Source organism: Mizuhopecten yessoensis, unplaced genomic scaffold (genome assembly GCF_002113885.1).
Source record: "Mizuhopecten yessoensis strain PY_sf001 unplaced genomic scaffold, ASM211388v2 scaffold4411, whole genome shotgun sequence".
Classification (NCBI taxonomy): Eukaryota; Metazoa; Mollusca; class Bivalvia; order Pectinida; family Pectinidae; genus Mizuhopecten; species Mizuhopecten yessoensis.
Genome location: NW_018405533.1, coordinates 797,713 through 818,775, shown reverse-complemented (window position 1 = coordinate 818,775; position 21,063 = coordinate 797,713). Strand labels below are relative to the sequence as shown.

Genomic DNA, 21,063 nt, shown 5'->3' with positions numbered 1-21,063 from the left:
AATAAACATGGAGATGTTAGGTCTAACACGTCAATTCACGTATGTTATATTCCATCGATCGGATGAAACAGTTTCAACTTTAATGTTTGTCACTCAACTCTAAACAAATCATAAACAATTTATCAGTTGAGTATGCAAATAAGGTCATCGAGTTCGCCGGAAGTTCAATTTAGCCCAAAAATCGAACGTGGTAGGCCATTTCTCGCGGTAAATGGATATTATGTGTTTGTAGATAATAAATCAATATAATTAAGAGCACCTTGTAGCTATTCTATCTTTCAGTATCTAATTGCAGGAGTAATTATGAGTTGTGAAAATTTACACATTTAGGATACCGGCGTACTGAACATGACATAGTTAAATCGTTATAGAAATATGTGGAATAACGATTTATGAGACGCACATTTCATCCTTACAATCTGTACAGTTTGCAGATCATTTGTTTAGGTTGTTGCAAACTTTTTTCCGGTTTCCGGTGATGAAGGAAAACTTGAGTTGGTTATACAGGGTTTAATGTCCTATCAACAGCTAAGGTCATTTAAGGACGCACCTCCATGTGCGTTGTGTATGCGTGCATGAGTGAATGTTGCTGGAGACAGGATATGTTGGTGTAATTGCCTCCTTGTGATAGCGCGGATCTGGTGCCGACTTTATAGTGCTATCTCACTGAAATACCATGCAAAAGTCACCCATCACAGCATTCCGCCCGGTCACATTATACTGACAACGGGTGAACCAGTTGTTGCCATTACCCTATATAGCAAAAAAAAGCAAATCCCCAATTTTGTAGAGGTTTCCCTCATTAGTTGCCTCCTACAATACATACAGAGGGTAACAGAAGGTGTGTTCTTTTCTCGATCCCCGATCGGCGAAGGGGAAACGTGAGTATCGGTATATCTGGAAAACCAATAGTAATCCTCAGGTTATCTTAGTGCCATCAGTACTCGGCCATGTGAACGAAAATCATTTATATGATGTTTCCATTTCATTATACTAAGATATATGTTCATTCACGCGCCAGACAACCAAACCATGCAATTGCAACACATTCTCTTGTCAATTGATTTCATTGGCGACAGACTGGTAGCCGCTGTGACAAGTACACTCAGGTCTGCCACACTTGGAACCACTTTGCAGCCGATTGACAACCAGTCGCCGACTTAGTGATGGTCGACCACTACGTAAACCTCCTCACTGATCCATCACAGACGGGTCGTTACTAGGTTGCAAACATCCTGGAACTTTTAGGAATTTCGCTCACGTCTCCGCACCCCTTGCATATGCATGGTAAGCAAACTCGAAGGTTTACTGTAGGTTTAAGGTAAAACAAACTGACCAATCGTTAAGCTGACACCTGTCTTTTAGAGATTCTAAAGGACCGACGCCCGACATTAAAGCTGGTAAATTTTATCGTTACTGGCGCAATTGTTTTTGTATGTTCATCAAAAGGTCAAATTAGTCTTCTGTGCATTATCCGCAACGCGGAGCGTACACAAACCTCGCTTTCATCATGACATATTGTAGTGGACGTAAGTGACGAAACCCCTGGAAATTCGAGGATGGGTTGCAAAGTCAACAATCTCGTCGAAACGAAACCCGATTGCCGCACAGTCGGAACTAATGTGGGATAAAAATAGCATCAATGGGAGACCTCCTTAAAACCAACGAAACCTCTGAATGACTAAACTGGTCGGAGACAGTTGTTTTGACTGATTGCGACCGAATGGATTAGGCGACAGCTACGAAACCTTGTAGCGACCTCATTGAACTCAGACACTTCTGAATCCTCTTTCCGCAAATGGCTGGTCGCAAAGACATTGCATCGCTTTATATAGTCTGTGAATAGGGCTGAAATGACTAACTGTATTTTATAATGCAGGATGCGAAATCAATCGATTGCCGGAGTCTGTATTAGTAAAATGTTCCCGTGGTTTTTTTTTGGTTTTTTTTTTATATATATTTGTTTTTCAAAAAGGCAGATGTATCTTGAAAAGAAATATCACAAGTATAAAGGAATCGATATTTTCAAAATATGTTCATTATTCACTTTCATTTCAATCATTTTATTAATTCAGTGAGCTGTAAAACAATCCCCTCGTCTTCCCTGACAATCTATATTCACACATAATACTTAAACATTGTACTTGTTGTTCACCTAAACCTTCAATCTCGTGTTTCCGGATTCCATAAGGTCTGCTTAGGCTGATGGAATTGATTATATTCTAATAACTGTGTACCAACATAAAACAATTACCTCCCACGGTCTGGCCATTGTAATTGTTTTGTAAGTTTTTAAAACTACGCTTTGTTTTATTGATCTATACCACGCCGTTCCTGACTGCTAATAGATCTAGGCTGGTCCATAATAAATCCAACAGTGTTCTCTGTCAATATCGAAACATCCTACTTTAAGCCCATTAAGTGAAAATGTGATGGTACAATAGTGTACAAAATTAAAAACCATGACGGTGCATTACTGAAAAACACGACTGTTTAACTTTTAAAAAAAAATCATGATGGAAAAATACTGTAAAACATGACGTTTCAATTACAAGAAACAACATGACGACACAATACTAAAAAACATGACGGTTCAATTTAAAATACAAAAAAAACCTTGACGGCACAACACTGAAAAACGTGACGCTAAAACACTGAAAAACGTGATGCTACAACACTGAAAAACGTGACGCTACAACACTGAAAAACGTGACGATTCAATAATGATAGCAACAATACAGTACAATACTATAAATGCGACAGAACTATATTTTAACACAAGACAGTCCAATTACGTGAAGAAAAATAAATAAATAAATGCAACAGTGCCATTTTAAAAACATGCGACAGTTCAAAACTGAAAAACCACACATTACAATACTGAAGAACAAGACTTTATAAAACTAAATATAAAACTAACAAGCGAAACGGTAGCAACTTGAACAACTTTCGCCCAACTTCTTCTTTTTTTGCTCTTTTCGTCCATGGATGAGAGAATGAATTTATCACTTTTCTTCAGATATTTTTGTCTATTTTTCCCATAGGTACAATATCAATCGCCCCCCACGTTTCCGCATGCATAATCGAACCTAGTAAGTATATAATTATATTGTACGTTTCTATGGAATTGACCACATCAATAACGGGACTTGCGATAGTTGTTCCAAATTACATCACATGTAGTTTGAATAGAGTTGAGTTGAAAGGATATGTTTATAACATTCAAATGTCAGAATAAATTAGCGCGTAAACTTGAATTTCGCAATCGATTTTTCTTATTAATTAAAATATGCAAAGCTCTAAAACGATGTGTTAAGCACGGTATCAAATATGTAATGCATGCATTTTTTTTTTATATATATATTATTAACGTTTTTATATTCAATTATAGTGATTTGCTGCAACTGATTTTACCAGAAGTAATGATTTTGACAAGAGCTTTGATTATATCCGACATAAAAAATACCAAAGTAATGATAAACATGTTGATTTGCCACTATTGACGATCAGCTCCATAACTTTGCTGAAACATAATGGAACAACTGGCTACCAGGAACTATGCCATTACTATCTCGGAATGTTAATGGGTTAGTTTCGGAGGTCATACAAAACTAGAGTAACTGTTCTACCGCAGGCAATCTATGTAATATTTTATCAATAACTGGACAATCTTATATGGGGAGATGCAAATCTTCCTTTCCAAACAAATGTCCACATCATATGTGCTGTACCATCATTTATAAAATCAACGAAGAGGTTTAAAACCAACTAGTGGACAACTAATGCAACCTTAACGTTTTCCCTCCTGTCCCTTTTTTCACCTTTTCCCTCACTCTTTCCCTTTCTCCTTGCTGTTTTCATGTGAAGTAGTAGATTGTCTATTATATATGCTGAACTTTTTGTCATCACGTGTTCCCAATCCCTTTGATTGCTTTTTCTTCAATAAATTATGTTTGAATGATATGTTATCAATATATTTCCTTAACATTTAAGGATCCGCATCCGTTTAACATTTTTACCAACTTTAGAATAGCTTCACACAGTACTGTGAAGGTATGACATTTCTTTGTGAGGGGTTACGGTGGCCGATTGGTAAAGGCGTCTAACCGTCTACGATACCAGCCCTCCACCACTGGGACGCGGGTTCGAGGCCTAGCTAAGTGGAGCATTCGCCCGCTACTTTTCGCAGGTCGGTGGATTTTTCTCGGGGTGATCCGGTTTTCCTCCATCACAAAAACTTGTAAGTAGGACGTAAAGTACAACCAAGCAAAACGAAACGTGTCTTCGTTTGGCTTTCTTCATCAATCTGGCATGTTTTTCTTACATTTGGTTTGATCTCTGACTTCGTGTTTCTAGTGAATATGTTACAAAGTATACAATGATACATTCATTTTGCCCCAAAACAGTTAGAAATTTTTTGTAACTTCTTTCGCATTCAATTTAAAATTCCACGTTTATTATTTGCAATTTGAAGTAAGAGAAAATTGCAAATATGACGAATGAAAACGCTTTTAAACAATTATTTTAATTAAATTAAATTTTGATTTAATTATAATGATGTACATACTTACAGGATAATTGGCAACTTGGAATTGTAATCCTAATGATTTTATGTAAATTAAAGAATGGTATGCATGTGGATGTGGAAATGTATGACCTGTTAAAAAAATAATTGTGTGAGTAGACATTAATATTGTTGTGTTTTTGAACATCTATATAATATTATTGCTTTGTACTATACAAAAGTCCTACGTAAAGAGTTGGAGGGTTGATCACATTTTGTGTCGGCCTGTTAGGAACGCACAGTGTTGAGTAGATGGGAGAGAGGCATACAACACAATTAATCAATAGTCTTTTGCATGTGCATTTAGTTATGTATGTTTGTATGACACTTTTTGTGACATTTAATTTGATTTATCATTTGATCATCAAACAGTGCTAATTATGTAAGTGTTACTCCTACCCTGTCATTGACAGCACACGACTAGTCTGTGATAGCAATATATGTATGGTTAGCTTTTGTTTGACCGTAATCCATACATTATTTGATTTATCATAACTAAAGTTTGAAACCATTGTTGATGTTGAGGAAATGCTAACATTCTGGTTGAAAAATCAATTTAAGTCAAACGAGTCGAAATATTAACAAAACAACATAATCGACTAAGCCAGCTAGGATTTAGGAATCGACCAAACATAAAATGATGATGCTCTGTAATGCGTCGTTTTAGAAGAAACACTGATACATTATTTACACTGGATTGCATCTTTAATAATGGCATATATAGTCAAGACTCTGTCTTATGTGCATCATGATCGGTCTGTGTCGAAAAAAATTACATAAGTATTTAACACACAAAACGAAAATCAAAATTGTGTATAACGTATGGTCGAACTTTCTGAAAGCTGAGTTACAATCTTACAACTGTCATCCAAACTTCTGTGATACTCTCTTTTTTTAATTAGTGTTTCCTTATTGTGTACCTCTAGTGATAAGCTAAAGTACTATTTTGCTTCCTGTGATAGTTTCAGAATCGACTTATCTCTTTTTTAATTAGTGTTTCCTTATTGTGTATCTATAGTGATAAGCTAAAGTACCGTTTTGCTTCCTGTGATAGTTTCAGTAATTCCATGTTGTTTATATATAGTTTCTAATGTATCCTGAACAACCCTCATCACATATAATCCCACACATGTTCTGGCCTGGTCCTAAGTACCTGGACTTGATAATTGGGAGATGTGGCCTGGTCAGCAGTTAGGTGTTGCCTTAAGACCGTTTCCTAGATTGCACAAGTAACACAATGAGTCGACGAGTTGCATGTGTGATTCAGGAAAACCTACACTTCATTTCTCCACGATATTCTTACCTGAAAACGAGGTAATTATTCGACGTATCGTCCAATACGCATGTCCATGACGTCACGGACGAACTGTACGCTTGAACGTCCCAGCCAACCACATTCTTTGTTGAGTAGGTTATAGCTATGCTGCTAGATAAACTGTCGTACCAAGTACTCTCCCATTGGCTGGAGGGTAGAGTGCAAGCGCCATCTAGCGGAAGTAAACATACACAATCATAATTTAGTAATTAGGAGCCGTTCTGGTTTTTCTTCAGATCAGATTATTATTATCAGATATAAATGTCTTCTACTGACAGCGAGTTACTATCATTACGAAAAAAAATGATAAAAACTAACAAAAAATGATTTATTCAATATTTTATAAAAAAAAAAAAAAACACAACTCGAACATTTAAAAAAAAAAATACAATGATGAACAACAATCATATCAACAACAAAAAGGTTTCTGACGACAAGAAAACTACTTATAAATCGGGCTCCTAAATCTCACTAGTAAGCGATCTAGTTCATATGTATACAGATAAAAACGCGAATATTTGTAAGTTACACATGAGAAAAAAATAACGAGCCCAATTCATAATTCAGCGCGATCACTACCTGTAATATTTTGATTTAAAACATCACTATGGTCAAATATAATTGCTGCTGCCTGTCGATTTAAGATTTTGAGATATTAATTGAAATAGTTTGCATTTCAAGCTCAGACGCTAAAGTGGTTTATTATAAAGGGGCTTATCCTGCTGCAATGGTCGAATGCTTGGTATGATGGGTTTGATTTAGATTATGGGTTTGATTTAGATTGGGGTTTGATTTAGATGATGGGTTTGATTTAGATGGGGGGTTTGATTTAAATGATGGGTTTGATTTAGATGATAGGTTTGATTTAGATGATGGGTTTGATTTAGATGGGGGTTTGATTTAGATGGGGGTTTGATTAAGATGGGGGTTTGATTTAGATGATGGGTTTGATTTAGATGGGGGTATTGATATTGATACGACCGTTTATAGACAAGTGCAAATATTCATCTAATCCAGCAATGAATTTTAGATTTAAAATCGTGTTCAATTTAATAAGATTCCTGTTTCCATTGCGATAGTGCAATTGTAAATGCATGCTTAGAGAATGAGTACTATAAGTTGCAATAATCTTTGCCTAATCATTTACATTTTCAAAAAATAAATAATTAAAAAGCCCATAGCAATGTTTTAGATGTGGTTCCGATCATATGTAGAGTAATAATGAAAAATCGCAAAAGAGATTAGTCAAGTTCAAATGTGTTAAAGACATAAATGCTTTTAGATTAAATTACCATATGGTTTATTGATGAAGGAGAGCTTTGAATCGTGGAGCGCTAATCAATAGTTTGCTTTGTTATTCAGTGTGGCGGTGTTTATCCAGTCGTGCTCTTTTATACATAACATCATTTTATTGTATTGCCAATATTAGATTATTTAGATATCAATCCTTCCTTAGGTATAATATTAATTGATATGGAGCCTCCGACAAACGTTATCACATATTCATTTATTTTGTATAATATTCGGCTTGCTGTCAACGCGTGGTCCTGTCACCATAATGTCGGCGCCCACTTCAAGGATGCGTGAAATGGCAGCCACTGAAAGACGTGCTCCGAATGATTCTCGAAGAGAAATTAGTTTCCCATTTTTGATGCAACGAAATCTCATTCTATATAAGATATATATCATATAGTAACGAGCTTTCAATTGTATAAGATATCTAATATAGTGGTATGAGATATCTTACACATTATATAAGATATATCATAAAGTATACGAGATATATTATACATTATATAAGACATCTTATACAGAAAATTAAATTAAATATCTTATAAAGCATCTCATTTAATTTCTATATAAGATATCTTATATAGTTTTACGAAATTCGGGATCGACATTTCTCCTTGAATAAAAACATTAATGTGAAGTTGGCTTGCCATAACTTCTGGTATTTCAATAGTGAGAAAGAATGATCCCCGCTCAGCAGACTTTTTGTCTTTAATAAAGCTGCATCTTTACCGGGGATATTACATAATAGATTGAGATGATTTTATTTTACATCCAGATATATTTACTTTATTTATCCTTTAGGAAACGAGTATAAAGAAACCACTCTCTCGTCTTCTTAAGCTTTGTTTCCACCTATATCTATAGTGTGGTTTTATTATAACCTCATAAACATAATATTACAAGCGTGATAACTTTATTGTTATAATTGCTAACTTCCCTTTTCAAAGAAGTAACATACCACCTCCCTTGCTTATAGAGTTTACATATCATCCGTGGTGCGGTATTCCACGGTTAAATGTTACTACTGAGGAAAGGAAAAATCAACAGTCGTAAAACAAAATCCTCATGTCGTAAAACAAAATCCTCATGTCGAACATGGAGTTATTATCACAGTGTTGCTTAAATGGACTTCCCCACAACATTATCGGGAGTTCATTTTGAGCTTGTGTTAGCGCTGTAATACTGTTTTGGATAGTTCAATTCGAAGTGTTTTTACATTTTAGAATATACAATGATGTATTATCTACGATGTATACTTCTTCTATTTCATAAAGAATACGGCGTTATAACATTCATAAGAGCTACACGTGTACCGTATTGGTTCTGTTAATCACCTCTATAATATTTCAATAATTGCCCACGTCCTACTTCAGACGTTAAACGTTTCCAGACATTTTCCAATTCAATCACTGTTCTGAACTGTTCTGAAAACGTATCTAAAATCGCCCTCCCCTCAAGCACATGTCTCTTTAGGATTTATGACGTTAGTATTGTTAATATGAGTTCATATTCTAGTTTTTCATGCATGTTATAACTGCTGGAAATTTCTTTCTAATAATTACCCCATATCAACTTAAATATATCCGTATGAAATATATTGTTTCCAATAATCGCCCACTCCGTATATCTAGGATGTATAATTCTTCTATTTCATAAAGAATACGGCGTTATAACATTCATAGGAACTACACTTGTACCGTATTGGTTCCGTTAATCCGTATACATGAAAATAGTCAGGGCAATCTATAGGACTAATACGGTATGTAGATTATATATCCTTTGTCAGCGGTAAAGGGATACTTATGTGAATTGTCATATTTAAGAGTTGGAGATATTGTAATATATACTATAAATGTAGACAAAAAATAAACCCTTTTTCAGACATAGATATGAAATGATTCATTGAAGGATTAGCATGAAGTCATAACAAACGTGTTCACAGTGAAGGAGTGTGGTGTTGTATGAAATTAATCATATATGGACGTGGTGAAAACATGTGATTAACCCATATTAACTATTCAGACTGGATTATATAAACAAGATTACATGAAAACATAAATAACCCTAGTTGATATTTTCAAAAGAAAACTTGAATATGCAACAATATTTGAAATACAATATTGAATAAAAGAGGTTTTCAATGTAGTTATTTTTCAGTATAAATACTTCATATGCCAACACTGTGATAAACATGTCATCGAGGTCCTACCATGGTACATGTACAAGTACGTGATTAGATACAAAATAGTTCGGTCTGATACATGGTTTCACCAATAAGATGATCTTAGGACCATTATTTCGGTCTGATACACGATTTCACCAATAAGATGATCTTAGGGCCATTATATCGGCCTGATACATGGTTTCACCAATAAGATGATCTTAGGACCATTATTTCGGTCTGATACATGATTTCACCAATCAGATGATCTTAGGGTCATTATTTCGGTCTGATACACGATTTCACCAATAAGATGATCTTAGGACCATTATTTCGGTCTGATACATAATTTCACCAATAAGATGATCTTGAGGCCATTATTTCGGTCTGATACACGATTTCACCAATAAGATGATCTTAGGGTCATTATTTCGGTCTGATACATGATTTCACCAATAAGATGATCTTAGGGCCATTATATCGGTCTGATACACGATTTTACCAATAAAATGATCTTAGGGCCATTATTTCGGTCTGATACATGGTTTCACCAATAAGATGATCTTTGGGCCATTATTTCGGTCTGATACATGATTTCACCAATAAGATAATCTTAGGGCCATTATATGGGCCTGATACATGGTTTCACCAATAAGATGATCTTAGGGCCATTATTTCGGTCTGAAACACGATTTCACCAATAAGATGATCTTATGGCCATTATTTCGGTCTGATACATGGTTTCACCAATAAGATGATCTTGGGGCCATTATTTCGGTCTGATACATGATTTCACCAATAAGATAATCTTAGGGCCATTATTTCGGTCCGATACAAGATTTCACCAATAAGATGATCTTAGCGCCATTATTTCGACATATTATAAACACTACAGTCGGCGTAATTTACATTAAACTTGGGAACGTGAGATAATACAAAATTTGAAAAACAAAGTTGCCATGAAAACACAAAAACAGCTATCATTAATTTACAAACCTAATAATTTTAAAATCGAGTACACATCCAAACTGATGCATGAATGTCGTAACGAAAACATTTATTAATTACAGTATTTAAAATTATTGGTTTTGATCTTATGCTAATAAAGATATCACATGTCCATACTTTTTTTGCGCAGTTTATCATTGTTTAATCATATCCTAGTGCATGTATCGTATGTCCCTTCCGTGTCAAAACTAGAGGATATTTTGTCACAGTTATAATATCAAAGCAGAGACGAAACATACAATCAAACTACAACATAACGTTAAAACATTTAAAATTAGAACTGTTTAAATAGTACATGGATATGGAAAGATTTACTCATTAAGAATGAAATAAAAATATAAAACATAAATTTACTTACCAATTTCTGACGGAAGCAAATTTAAAACGGAAACAAAGCATACGAAATATATCCAAATCGCTTTCATTCTGAGATCAGTTTTGGTTTGGTCACTGGACCTCACTCCCATCATCATTACACGAACTCCACATGGTAAAGAGCTTGTCAGTAAAATGAAAAACGGGTTGGAATAAAAATCAATGCTGTCACTAGGGCCGATAGTTTGTCTCTGAATCCTGTATAGATTGTCACATTGCTATACTGGAGTCTCGTCGCTATATAGGAGGAGAAACCTACAGGTAGGCACGAGGCATTCTCATTACAATGTATCCGTTTATGCCGGCAGAAACGTAGTTTGTATTCACTTTACCGTTACATCAATACAAATCTTCCTAACTGAAGTACAATATACATGTGCGTCTCTTAAATTAATAAAATCGGTTATGCTGTTGATCAAAGTGTCGCAAAATTGCAAAATCAAAGATGAAAAAAACCGGGCAAATAAGGATAGCAGATGATTCTGTGTAGATCCCTTAAAGCAGAGACGTATATGGCTTTATACGTCTCTGCTTAAAGTATGAGGCGACTAATGTTTATCCCTAAAGAGCCTGGTATTGTCTTCTGTCTTCCATGTGGGGGACGTTTAGAAGACTAACTTCTCTAAAAATAACTCGAAAATCAAAGATTCATAGGACGCGCGGACGGGAAAAGATCATGGTCATTTTGGGCCTCAAATTAACCCAGTATAATTACCTGAAGAAGTAGCAAACCAACCAGCGAGAAAAGACACCTTGTACTTGTGTCTGCAATATACACCCGGTGTGTCGGATCTCTTAATGACGATTAACCATTAATACCTCCCCACACAAAACATCACGCTGACTTTTTAAGCTGGCGAGCATACCTGTAATACGCATTAAGTGTCCAGTGCGAGGCTAATGAGTACCGCTGAAAGGTGACAACACTAACACGTTCAGATCAGTATAACAGCTGTAGAGACTCGGACATTAATGAGGAGACCTGTTTTAATAAGACCGCAGTATCAGTGGACTATAAAGTATACGTGGATCAAAAGATCAACTAGTGTATCTCAATTCTGAATGGTAAATCAGCGTTATTTCGATTTAAAAGTCACATAGACAACAGTAGAATGTAATAGGGAGCTCATTACGTGTGATCGGTGTGTGTTTATCAAACAGAAATGTTTAAGTGTTAAGGTGCATTTTCAGTAGACCTTGATTATCGGTTATGATACTAATACATATACTTCAAAAATATTGAAAACACTTAAACCAAGCAAGCTAATGAACATATGCCCTATAGTTCTGAAGAAGAAGTCGTTTAATGTTTTACCAGTTTTTTTTGTTTTTGTTTTTATCTCTGTTACATATGTTTAAGCGAAGTAAAATGGGAAATGTATTTATAAAATATTACAATAATACAATTTTGGCTACAGATATTTTTTTAAGTTAGTAATTTATATCAACCGTGCCGAAATATTATTGTTCACCGAATAATTATAATTTTGTGTACAATAATATTTGTATAGCCTGCTCGGACAACGTTTAACAATTGAGTAATACAGTTTATATCCTTATCTGACTAAATCATTCTATCACCAGAACACTCGCAGTACGCTAAATGTGAGTGTACAATTCTGTGACATGTAAATTAAGAAATTCAGGATTCGCAGATTGAATGTAAATCAAGCTTGCTGCACTCAACGGAAGTCGTCAGGTGGGAGTATTACTTAGGAACAGGGGTATAAATATGTAGTACACGAAGATTCCCCAACGATCTTCAGCTACATATGATTTGTATGAAAAGGGCACCTGGTCTTATTCTCCATGTACTTTATCAACAGTCTCCATGAAAACTTTCCTTTGTTCTTGATTTTATCGATTGTAAGTTCGACAATTCGATATTCTCTTGTTAGCTGTTTTATGTTATTGGAAATTTCGGAAGAATTAAGCATTTTGTCCATCATCTATTCAATTAAACATGCTGAATTGCACATTATGTGATCATTTAGACAGAATTCATGAAAGTAAAACATCACCAGTTTTGAATTACTATTCATTGGTATAATCTTTTTGACATGAAAAGAAAGGTAAATAAAGTATGCGACATTGTTTGTGTATTAAGTAAAACTTTGATATTACATATTTTCAAACGGAAGAATCTTACCGAAGATAAGGTGTTATGATACTGTACAATAACCTATGTATATAACTTAATGGTAGTAAGCTTGTCAGAAAATATTTACCTTGTGATACATTCGTCCTTTGTCCATAAAAACCATTTTGCCCAGTGATAATGTCATCCTTGAAAGTGCAATACAAAGAGACCTCGTTAACTGACAAGGTTAAGAGGAACCGTCGTTCATTTAGTACATGTAAGGCCACGGTACAGAGTGTATCAAACAGCTAAATCGTAAAGTGTCTTTCTATCAATTTAATAGTTAAACAGTTCGACTTAAAATTTTGTAATAACTATTTTACAAAAAAGTAGACTGTTTAGATTGCATTGAAATTAAAAATATTGTGTAAGAATTAATGAATTTTATATCCTTTTATTGTAGATTTATAAGAGGGTTATTGCGAGTTTTGAACGAACGGCGTATAACAATATACCAATCTTCAAGCGTTCAATTTTTCAATTGTTCCAATTTTCAAGTGTCAATATTTCGAAACGAGCTGTTTAACAGCACTTTTCCTCTGCCAGTTATATCAGAACAAGATGACAATAACCTGATCGTTTTAAAATAGAATAGCAGGCTTGTTCCACCACAAATTAAATTTTCTTTGAATTTGTACATCTATGGTAAAGATTACATTACATACAAGTCCAGGGTTCCGTTTCAAAAAGAGTTGCACATAAAAAATGCATGAATCATTTTGAGATATGTAGCCTTGACTTACGCCAGAGCTACACAAAATCAACAGCTTTGTGAAAACGTCATTTTTTTAAAATATATATTTGATTGCATTTTAATCCATATTAACTCAACTAAAACGGTTTATATTACCTATTTGTGATGTCTTTAGATAACAAGATACATGTAAACGTGACGACTTTACCATTGTGATCTTTCCCTTTCTTGATGGCAACGTCCATGTCCCTTCCTACGATTTTCTTCACAGGCGTTCGCGTTTTCCTTTTTATCTAACAACAGGAAGTTTCAAGAGATGCAAGTATCCGTCTGGCAGGTATTCCCCGACGCCGCCATGATCTCAAAAGTGAAAATTAAATTATTATCAGTGTTTTCGTTGTCACTTTACCGGTTCTCACAATAACGACTAAACATTACTTATTTGACTCAGATTTACATAGCAGGTGTTGTAGATTAAGCAGAATACGCTTACCCTTGGGGAACATCTGGTCTTTTCCTCCTTGCTATTTCTTTAGGATATCAACCTTATCTTTGTTTTTGTTCATATTCTGCCCTAGTACAACCGATTAGGAGTTTGCATTACACTTCTTTTTCGCCATTAAGTGTTCTTTTCTTGTTGCATTATTTTAAGACAAGAGGCTCAGGGCCCAAGTGGTCACCCGAGTTATATCCTAGGTACTGGTAGCTTTATTTTATTGTTTAAATGTAATGTGGAAATCAGCATGTAAACTAAGTGAAATACAATACTTGTCATGTCATCAAAGGATAAGTATGTTAGAATATTGGTAAATGTTCCCTTTGGGGCCCCCCTGCCCTAGCCCCTGGGGATGGGACAGAAATTTAACAATGTAATACCCTCATCCACCAAAGATGATTCTGACCAAGTTTGAATCATTTTCTGCTGAAAATGGATAAAATATACCCAAAAGTGTTATATATATTAACTATAGTAATCTTTCCCCCCTCCCCAAGGGGGAACAGATGGCTGGGGGTCCAGAAATTGACAATTTTAATAAAGCTCCTAATGATGTATTTACTGAAATTGACTGTAGTACCTCAAAGTCCGGAGAATAAGATTTTTGAAATATTGGTTAATTTTCCCTTCGGGCCCTGTTCTGGCCCTGTTCTGGCCCGTGGGGTTTGGGTAGGAATCCCAATTTTACAATTTGAAACCCTCTTCCTCCAAAGATAATTCTCACAAACCAAGAATATCCTGCAGAAAATTGTCAAAATATACCCAAAAGTGTTATTTCCCTATATAAACTATAGTAAACTTTACCATCTCCCCAAGGGAGAGAGGATAGCTCGAAGGTCCTGAAATTTACATTTTCAATAAAGCCCGAGATGATTTTTCCATCCATGCAGAAAAAAATGACTGTAGTACCTCTGAGTCTGGAGGAGAAAACTTTTGAAATATTAGTTAATTTTCCCTTTGAGGCCCCGCCCTGACCCCAGGGGTTGGGGTATGAATCCCAATTTTACAATGTTGTAGCCTCATCTAACAAGGATGATTCTGACCAAGTTTGAAAAAATTCCATCTGCTGGTTCTTGAGAAGTTGAAAATGTAAAAAGTGTATGCACGACGCACGATGACGGAGGGAAAGCGATCAGAATAGTCACTTGAGCAAAGCTTTGGTGACCTAAAAAGATAACCAAAAGCATGTAGTTTATTTGACATTTTCAACATTTTATTTATATATAGCATTGATCAATAAGTTTTCATATAATAAACAATACTTGCAACAAGAATTATTTCCCTTGAATAATAACATTAAATTAAGATAAGCTGATCAACAAGGAATCTCAAATTGTACAACAATGACCCAATTTCAAAAGTGTTCAGAAAGTACATTAAATAAATCGTATTCAAGGGAAGTAACTCTAAGTCATGGCATAATTTTAAAAATATTTATGACCGAATGGTATATGTAACATGGAAGAGATGGCATGATCACATTTCTCTCTCCTCTCTCAGCAAATAAACATGTACATTTTTCAAATACAAACATACAACACTGTCATTACATGTCCTTTCTCTCTCACTAGACAACTTCTACACTTACTTATATACACACATCCATGCTTAGACAAACATTGACAAATCTGACAAGTTCACCTTTTCTCTACACACAACCTCTCAAGGGGAAATTCATTTTTTATCTATACCAAATGTTTTCTACAGTTGAATTCAACAGGATTTTAGCATTAACAAAACATTTTCTACAGTTGAGTCAGTAAGATTCCTTCACCAGCTAGAAGTTTAGCATGTAATAATAATTAACTCTTTCATCCCTATGTTACTTCAGTAGACTCTACTAAGCATTGATCTGGTAAAGTCCATTATGGTCTACAGTGGTGAAAGGGTTAATCATAACTGTACCAAATACATTTGATACAAACCAGTATTCTCTCCTTACAATCAAGAATTTTATTAATAAAATAGTTTAATAATAATGTTCAACATTTTGCAACTGGTTTTTTTTTTTATCCAAGTCCATAATTTGTAAATTTAGAAGGAAACATATTTGCAATGCCTTTGAAATTGCAATTAACATTCTAAACTGGTCTATTAAAAGCATGAAGTACACAATCAAATCGTTGTTTATTCCATTTTTCCTGTTGGTATAAATATGATTGTCATTTCACTTTCATTTTCACTGACAATATTTCAACACTACACAACAATTCACACGTTTGGCAGAAATATTAATAACAGTAATAATTTGAGGTTCTTATATACCGCTTTATCACAACCTACTTCGTAGGTCGTCTCCATGCAGATCACATATTATTATTCGTGGTTATAGGGCCTTTGCAACCAGCCAACATCTTTCTCAACTCCCTGGGCTGGAGCATACAGCCGGTGCTGCCATTTCGGCGCTAACAGCTAGCATTCAACAATTCTGGCACTTCCCAACCACATACTCATTTACAGCTGAGTAGACTGGAACAAGCAGAGTAAAGTATCTTGCTCAAAGATACAACACAAAGCCGTGCCGTCTAAAGCATAACAGAGAGAAAACAGATTACGAAGAGAAAAACAATGTTCAAAGAGAAACAACTCTTTCAATCTTTGAACATTCATCAGGCAAGAGAAAACAAAATAAAAAGTATTGAAGCTAACTATTTTGAGGCCATTTATATCTTCATTCAAATAGAATGACAACAAATTATAACAAGAATTCCATGGGCATTGATGTACCGCCTGCTCCCACTGATGACCATAGTGATTTTTTTTAGATTCAAGTCTAAATAGAACTGGCATGGACAATTCATATTGCATGGACAATTCATATCATAGGCATGATTAGACAGTTCGAACAATGGGACTTTTCACAAAATCCAATATGGCCACTGGTGATAACATATCAGGCTCAAGGTTACAACAACTTTCTACTGATTGATCATCAAGAAATCACCATGAAGATCAAACACAAGTTTCAAATTCAAAATCAGTTTTGAATATCTTTCTTCAAATTTTTGTATCAAAATAAAATTCAGAATTCATGAGGACTCCAATTTATTTACTAAACATCTTTTTCAGTTACCTGAAATTTCAGATAAGACTTGTTCTTTTTTTCTTATTGAACAGTTACTACTGAAATATATTCGGCAAATTCAATCAATGTAAATTATGGGTTTCTGACAAATTATCTACCTCATTAATCAAGACAGGTGTTTGGTAAGTCATGGTAATGCTGTTGTTACCTTAATCAAAGTACAAAGCACCCATGAACTCTGATACAACATGAGCAGTTTTGGAAATGAGAATTGTAGAACCAACAGATTGGTATTTTTTCAAGTTATTTGATTTAATATGATAATAGGATGGAATGCCAAGGTGAGAACAAGGGCCACTATTAAAGGAAGGGATGCTAATTATGTCAAATACTGTATTTATAAGCATAGTCAGTTTAGCAATCCTTATAGTGGAATACGCTATCAAAAAAAAATCAAAAACAATCTGACTCCAAAGTCTCCGGACTAGCAAGATTCAACTATAAGATCCAAAACATTATGCAGAGGTTCATTCATTTGCTCATAAACATAACTTAATAATGTGAGAATGTACAATATGAATTTCATATAGGTCTACCTTTCGTCAACATACAGGTAGACAGCCGTCCCATGTACACAGCTTACAACATGCACAAATCGACCACTCACAGGTGTTTGTACCGAGACACACATACAGGGACACATGTGTATCTAACACCTGTCACACACTGGCGATATTTAAATCTGCAACTTCTTAGTCACACATTTTCCCTTTAATTATGTCCAGAGTTATTCAAGCTTTGCAGTATTTGCCTAGTGTTTAGATCAGTGTGGGTGTAGTATGGTGGGGTGTGGTGGTTGACAACGGTGGACTAATGTTAACTAATACATGAAGTTACACGATACATGCTTAGTCCCTCGAGATAATTTTATTGATACTTCAGTAGTGTTGATAAATGATTTTGTATAAATTGATGTCGTCTGGTTGATACGTGTTTGACAAATTCATTTTCAATCAATGAAACATCATTTGGTCATCTCTCTTCGTTGCTAGTACTCTTTTGGTTATCTCCCTTTGTTGCTAGTACTCTTTTTGTTATCTCCCTTTGTTGCTAGTACTCTTTTGGTTATCTCCCTTTGTGACAAGTTTACTGACACCCTTTACCTATATAATGTCATTCTCTTGGCGGTTTTTAGGAGGGCAGGGAGGACTACAGAAAGGATACGTTCCTGTACGTGTGATCGCAGTAGCTGTGACAGCCTATCCGCATCTAAGGATCTGTCCGTCCTTAGAGCGTGACCTGGATGGGCAGGAATTTAAATTCAGAAGGCCCGGTAAGCTGGTGCTTACCCTCTCAAGTCGACCGAACACGGACTTTGTCCCATCTAGTGTAGACTATAAACCATTAAACCAACTTTCTACATGTAACTTGTCATAGGTATTCCAAGAGTGATCTCCCTTCCCCTGACAGGATTTTACTTTCCCTTTGTGATATGTTGTGGAGAGTCAGCCACCAGCTGTAGGTGTTCTAGTTTGGTAGATTTCACCCCGACACAATAGCCAACTCAAGATCACACAGCAGAGCTGAATTGTCAAATTAATTGCCAGTAAGTTTGTTCTGTACTTAATCATTATGGAAAATCTGGAGGGGTTTTCTTCAATTTTACAATAAATATGTGCTATAACTTTATTTTTAAAAAAATGTTTTGTACAAATAATTTCGCTGAATCTGTAAAAGCTTTGTACAATCTTACCCCATTTATACTAATCCTTCAAATAATTGCTAGTTTTGAATGAACCTTGAATAATTTTGAACATTTTTTTTTACATAAAATATAGGAATAGGAAATTTCAAGATTTATAAGTCACCAGTACAACCCACACTTATACACAAAACCATAACACGTTTGGAACTTCCACACATACACACATGTACAAAACTGTACTTCATTAATAGTCTATTTGTTCAATTTTATCATACAAACATGCAAAAATTACTTATATTGTGTCCATTCTTTTTGAAACACGACTTGAGTGTGATGAAAATTCAACACACCAACTTTGTACTGTAGCACACATTTGTCCATTGCTAATGAGAGTGGACAAAATTCTTCACTAAGCACCATCTGTCTTCCCCTAAGCTTGCCCGCCAAAGTCACATGGGCAAGTCAATCAATTCTGCAAACAAATTTCTAAAAATAAAAACATCGTTGTAAAATTTCCAGAATACTGCTTTGAGATTATTTTGATTTAAATTTGTGACAATTCCAAAAGTAATATTCATCGTTTTTTTATGTAACCCATTCAACTATTAAATTCTCAAATGAAATTCAGACTGAAAATTTAACAACTCTTGCGTTCTATTCATAGAATTCTAAATGACTATAAATAAATCTTTCACTGCGAGTTCTTCCATTCCAAAGTGTTATTTATAGAGTTGTGGCAGAAACGTCCCATTATTTCCAGGTCTTTCGATAAAGTCTCTAGAAATGGGATGATAATCACAGTCCAACTAACACGGAACTTCCTACGAAGTCTTTTCCACAAGTAAGGGAGACCACTGTAGCAACACGTGGACATTTTAACAGCATATCCGCAAATTATACGGTACCATGAATTTAAAAACTTAAAATCACTTAAAATGTACATCATATATGATCATTCTTGAATGGTGAAGATGGGTTTATCAAAGCCATTTGGTTTGATTCCCGCACGAAGTTGTCTTGTATTCTCTCTCCTGAAGTCAAAGTGTTCACTCTTCTGCAAACAGGCTGCATCATTTTCAGAAGATCATGTTCCAAGTCCTTTATGAAAAAAATAAACAACTCCATCCATCACGAGACTTTGAAAAAGGGTAATCTCCCTTTAAAAAACCTTTGGTAATGTTTTTGATGTCGGTGCTTGATACTCCCTTAATGTTCGACATCACCATGACGATGGGAATGAAAAAGTCTCCGACAGTCACCATAGGTAATATACATTAATACCCTATAAACAGTTGCCCTTATAATCCAGTGGCGAACCGCTTTGTCCAAAGCCGTGCAACTCGGTCATGTTCCGGCCGATTCTGGACATACTGTGTGGCAATGCTGCCCACCAGGGGGTCTGAGGGGTTACAGTCGGTCAGTAGAGAGCAAATGGATAGAAGGACCTTACTGATGGTCAGTGCTGGACTCCAGTTGTCCTTGAGGATATCCAAACAGATGACACCCTGACTGTTGATATTACAGTGGTAGATCCTTGTCCGGAACATCACCTGTAAACAGATCAAAGGTCATAGCATTTATCAGTGCACGTGGCAAGAGATCACAGTACGTACAGTAAAAGAGGTTTATAAGAACTCCTGAGGATCTAAGAAATGAATACATTGTAAAACATAACAGGTCAGGTTATGAATGTTCCCGTAAGATACAAATTTCTTTGCCAAGTAACATACTGTATACTAGAAAATGATCGCCCGTCAAACTTTCGCCATTCGCCAGAATAATTTATATTAATCTAGTTTTAGTTTTCTCCTTCACCTTTGATTACGATTTTTGTTATGTGCGCTGTTATGATTTATTCACCCACGTTATGAAGGGTGAAAATCTGAAAAATAAACCTATTATACCGTACTGTATCACAGGGAACACGACAATTTCCTATTGTACCGTACTGTATCACAGGGGACACGAAAATTTCCTATTATACCGTACTGTATCACAGGGAACACAACAATTTCCTATTGTACCGTACTGTATCACAGGGAACACGAAAATTTCCTATTATACCGTACTGTATCACAGGGAACACGACAATTTCCTATTGTACCATACTGTATCACAGGGAACACGAAAATTTCCTATTATACGGTACTGTATCACAGGGAACACGACAATTTCCTATTATACCGTACTGTATCACAGGGAACACGTCAATTTCCTATTGTACCGTACTGTATCACAGGGAACACGACAATTTCCTATTATACCGTACTGTATGTATCACAGGGAA

General features: G+C 35.3%; 2 protein-coding genes across 2 annotated transcripts in view; both read right to left on the bottom strand.

Moving 5' to 3' along the window:
• Positions 1 to 13,795, bottom strand: part of LOC110449002 (neurogenic locus notch homolog protein 1-like) — a 53,759-nt gene extending 39,964 nt beyond the window's left edge. Inside the window, exons 1-2 of the mRNA XM_021495575.1 lie at positions 13,759 to 13,795; positions 5,868 to 6,051 (exon numbers count right to left, since the gene is read on the bottom strand). Of these exons, the coding sequence (XP_021351250.1) occupies positions 5,868 to 6,051; positions 13,759 to 13,795 (221 nt within the window). The remainder of the gene's footprint in view (positions 1 to 5,867; positions 6,052 to 13,758) is intronic.
• Positions 13,796 to 16,484: 2,689 nt separating this feature from the next.
• The window catches only part of LOC110448981 (ubiquitin-conjugating enzyme E2 E1-like), a 46,131-nt gene continuing 41,552 nt past the window's right edge, over positions 16,485 to 21,063 (bottom strand). The window contains exon 5 of the mRNA XM_021495541.1: positions 16,485 to 20,326. Coding sequence (XP_021351216.1) covers positions 20,075 to 20,326 — 252 coding nt within the window. The 3' untranslated portion in view covers positions 16,485 to 20,074. The remainder of the gene's footprint in view (positions 20,327 to 21,063) is intronic.